The sequence below is a fragment of the Apium graveolens genome, chromosome 9, assembly GCF_009905375.1.
Source record: "Apium graveolens cultivar Ventura chromosome 9, ASM990537v1, whole genome shotgun sequence".
In the NCBI taxonomy this organism is placed as follows: domain Eukaryota; kingdom Viridiplantae; phylum Streptophyta; class Magnoliopsida; order Apiales; family Apiaceae; genus Apium; species Apium graveolens.
This window is the reverse complement of record NC_133655.1, coordinates 264,418,798-264,422,771: the sequence shown is the minus strand read 5'-3', so window position 1 is coordinate 264,422,771 and position 3,974 is coordinate 264,418,798. Positions and strand designations below refer to the sequence as shown.

The window sequence follows — 3,974 nt, the reverse complement described above, 5'->3', positions numbered from 1 at the left end:
GTTTGTATAAATGTCTAAGTTTTTTGTGCCCGCGTATGTCTTTACAGTGCTAGCTGGTTTTTTTTTTTTTCTTTATATTCAGCTCGTGTCAACAATCAAACAACCATTGAAAGAGAATGCCAAGTGGAACAAGCCCGCATCGACTCGCAGGTGTTGTAGGTGTGCTCGCACTAGGAGCTCGCATGTGTCTTCTCCTCGCATCATGCGACTTTGAGTATGTTTGATGGAGGGCTGGGCCCCCTGGGTCGCATTTATGGTTTTGAGGGCCAGGGTATGAGCTCGCATCGCGGGCCTATATCTCTATCCACATCTTTTATCTACTATGTGTTCGTATTTGTCTAAGCGGGCCGTGGCCCGGCTCGTTTCATGTTCTTGGCATCAAGCGGGTCGGGGCCCAGCTTGATTTAACATGTTAATAAAACAACTGTTCTGTCCTCGCATGGGTTCCCAAGGATGGGGTCCCCTGCTGGGTATTTAATCTATTAACAGAAGTTAAAATATCAAGTGCACAAATAGAGATCAATCGTTTATTCATAGATAATGGGAAGTGAAAGGAATACATGCTTGTGGTCTCAGGGAGGCACCTATATGGCACTACCCCCCGAGACTTAGGAATATTTGAAGATAATACTAAGTCTGAAAAGAATAATATTACTGATAATACTTGCGAAGGTGTTCCGCGTTCCAGGCTCTTGGGATCAACTTGTCTTGCATATCATTGAGGTGGTAGGTTCCCTCCCAGAGCACCGATTTTATCTTGTAAGGGCCTTCCCAATTTGCTCCCAAGACTCCGTGACTCACCACCTTGGTATTTGGCATGACCCGGCGCAGAACTAAATCTCCCACCTTGAAAGTTCGGGCTCGAACCTTACTGTTGTAATGCCTAGCTGTCCTCTGCTGATATGCCGCAATCCTGATCTGAGCCTCTTCTCGAGTTTCTTCGATCATATCCAAATAGAGCCGATGATTGACCTCGTTTGCCTCTGAGTCATAGTTGTCCCTTCGAAAAGATCCTGCTCCCACTTCAACGGGCACCATAGCTTCACACCCATACACCAGAGAGAAAGGGGTCTCTCCAGTTGTGGTTCGGGGTGTGTAAGACCATAGGACCTGGGCGAGTTCTTCTGGCCATGCTCCTTTCTTCTCTTCAAGCTTTGCCTTTAAGGTATGCTTAATGATTTTATTAACAGCCTCTGTCTGCCCGTTACTCTGGGGGTGGCAGACTGCGCTAAAGCTCTTCTGAATCCCCAGCTGCTCACAAAACTCTCGCATCTCCTTGCTATCAAATTGTTTCCCATTGTCAGATATCAGCTTGTAAGGGATGCCATAGCGACATACAATAGCCCTGTATACAAACTCCCTGAGCTTTCTCGCTGTGATAGTGGCTAGGGGCTCGGCCTCTGCCCACTTAGTGAAATAGTCTACCGCAACTACCGCATACTTGACGCCTCCCCTGGCCTTCGGGAGTTCCCCATCAGATCAATTCCCCACATGGAGAAGGGCCAGGGGCTCATGAGGGATGTGAGAGAGGCCACGGGGTTGTGTAATAATTGGCATATCGCTGACACTTATCACAAGCTCGGGAGAATTCAAAGGCGTCTTTTTTCAGCGTTGGCCAGTAGTAGCCTTGACGGAGGATTTTCTGAGCTAGAGAGCTACCCCCCGAGTGATTGCCACAAATACCCTCGTGTACTTCCCTTAGGATGTAGTTGCATTCCTCCCCATGTATGCATTTGAGAAGAGGAACACTGAACCCTCTTCTGTATAGAATCTCGTCGTATATCACATAGCGGGCTGCTTTGTATTTTATTCTCCTTGCCTCGTTCTTTTCGTCCGGAAGTGAACCTTCTCTTATGTATGCTAGAATAGATGTCATCCACGTGGGGCCGAGCTCATTATGAGGCTGCCCACCTCGTGCTCGGGCACACTAGGTTGCCTCTGTATATCAAGGGGCACGGTCCCTAGCAAAGTGCTCTCGCGGCGTGAGCCGAGCTTAGCTAGCTCGTCCGCGCCTTCATTCTGCCCACGCGGGATTAGTTCCAGCCTCACCTCGTTGAATCTTGCGATTATCCTCTGTGCGCACTTCAGGTAAAGCTCTGTTCTCGGCCCCTTAGCTTGATACCCCCCATTTATCTGATAGACCACAATCATGGAGTCACTAAACACATTCAAATTCTCGACCTTCATTTCCAAAGCTAGCTTGAGACCGTTGATCAGGGCCTCATACTCAGCATCATTGTTGGTTGCATGAAAGGCCAGATGGGTCGCATGTCTGATTTTGTGAGCCTCTGGGCTGATTAGCTCGATTCCAGCTCCTGCTCCATCACCGTTAGAGGCACCATCCACATATAGGCTCCACCATGGGGCACTATTTTGTTCTCCAGTCCAACTTCTTCTGTGCTAGGTATAACAACAAGGGCTCCCGGCTCCACTTCGATGTGGGGGAAATTCTAGCACAAAATCGGCCAGGGCTTGGCCTTTGATCGCAGTCCTTGGCTTATAATCCACCTCGAATTGGCCGAGCTCAACCGTCCACTTCAACATTCGACCAGAAGATTCTGGTCTATGCATCACTTGTCTGAGGGGGTAGGAGGTTCGCACTTCTATCTTATGTGCCTGAAAATAGGGCCTGAGTTTTCGGGAGGCCAGAATCAGAGCATACGCTAGCTTTTCGAGGCTTGTGTATCGAGTCTCGGCATCGGCTAGCCTTTTACTCACATAATATACCGGGAGCTGGACACCATCCTCCTCTCGGACTAATACTGCACTTATTGCAAAGTCGGAGACGGCCAAGTATAGGATCAAAGTTTCTCCTGCTTTGGGTTGGACAACATGGGGGCTACTGAGATGCTTCTTTATGTTCTGAAAGGCTTCCTCACATTCTTCGGTCCACTTAAAGTTCCTCCCCACTCCTTTGATTGCTTTGAAGAACTCTTGGCATTTATCGGAGGATTTTGAGACGAAGCGGTTTAAGGCAGCCACTCGTCCCGTTAAGCTTTGAACATCCTTCACCCGTCGAGGGGATCTCATCTCGAGTAGGGCTTGTATCTTGGCTGGGTTGGCCTCAATGCCTCTATGGTTGACAATAAATCCCAAAAACTTCCCCGATTCAACCCCAAACACACATTTCTGGGGGTTGAGTTCATTCTGTACTCCCTTAGGATCTGGAACATTTCTGCCAGGTGGCGGACATGATCCCTCGCTTCTTTCGATTTCACCAGCATGTCGTCTACATAGGCCTCCATAGTCTTCCCCAATTGATGTTTGAACATCTTATTCACCAGCCTCTGATAGGTTGCCCCCGCATTAAGGAGCCCGAAGGGCATCCCGATGTAACAGTAAAGGCCCCGATCAGTAATAAAGGAGGTGTGCTCCTGATCTGGCCCATACATGGGGATTTGGTTATATCCCGAATAAGCATCCATAAAACTAAGCAGCGCGTGCCCAGCCGTGGAATCAACCAGCTGGTCGATTCGGGGTAGAGGAAAGCTGTCCTTCGGGCAAGCTTTGTTCAGGTCGGTGAAGTCTACACATGTCCTCCACTTGCCATTGGGCTTCTTGACAAGCACAGGGTTGGCCAGCCACACGGGGTAGAAGGCTTCTCTCACAAGTCCTGCCTCCATTAATCTATCCACTTCTTCTCTGAGGGCCTCTGCCCTCTCTCCACTAATCGGCCGTCTCTTTTGCCTAACCCCCTTCTTTTTCGGGTCCAAGTTGAGCCGGTGGCACATGACATTTGGGTCAATCCCTATCATATCGGAGTGTGACCATGCAAAGACATCCAAATTCTCCCTTAGGAAGCGGGCTAGATCCTCTCTCAAGTCAGGACTTAGGTTAGAGCCTATTCTGAGTACCTTGGAGGGATCATTTGGGTCTACCAAGATCGGGATTGTGTCCTCTGCGGCCCCGGCCCTCTCGACCATTGAGGGCATTCTCGGGTCTAGATCTGCTCGAGCCTCGCTAGTTTTTTCCAT

General features: G+C 49.3%; 1 protein-coding gene across 1 annotated transcript; it reads right to left on the bottom strand.

The window, feature by feature from the left end:
- Positions 1-1,872: 1,872 nt before the first annotated feature.
- LOC141686269 (uncharacterized) lies at positions 1,873-3,974 on the bottom strand. The gene is made up of 2 exons (XM_074491313.1): positions 3,855-3,974; positions 1,873-2,400 (listed from the first exon to the last, which is right to left on the bottom strand). The coding sequence occupies exons 1-2, from the start codon at positions 3,972-3,974 to the stop codon at positions 1,873-1,875; spliced, it is 648 nt and encodes a 215-aa protein (XP_074347414.1).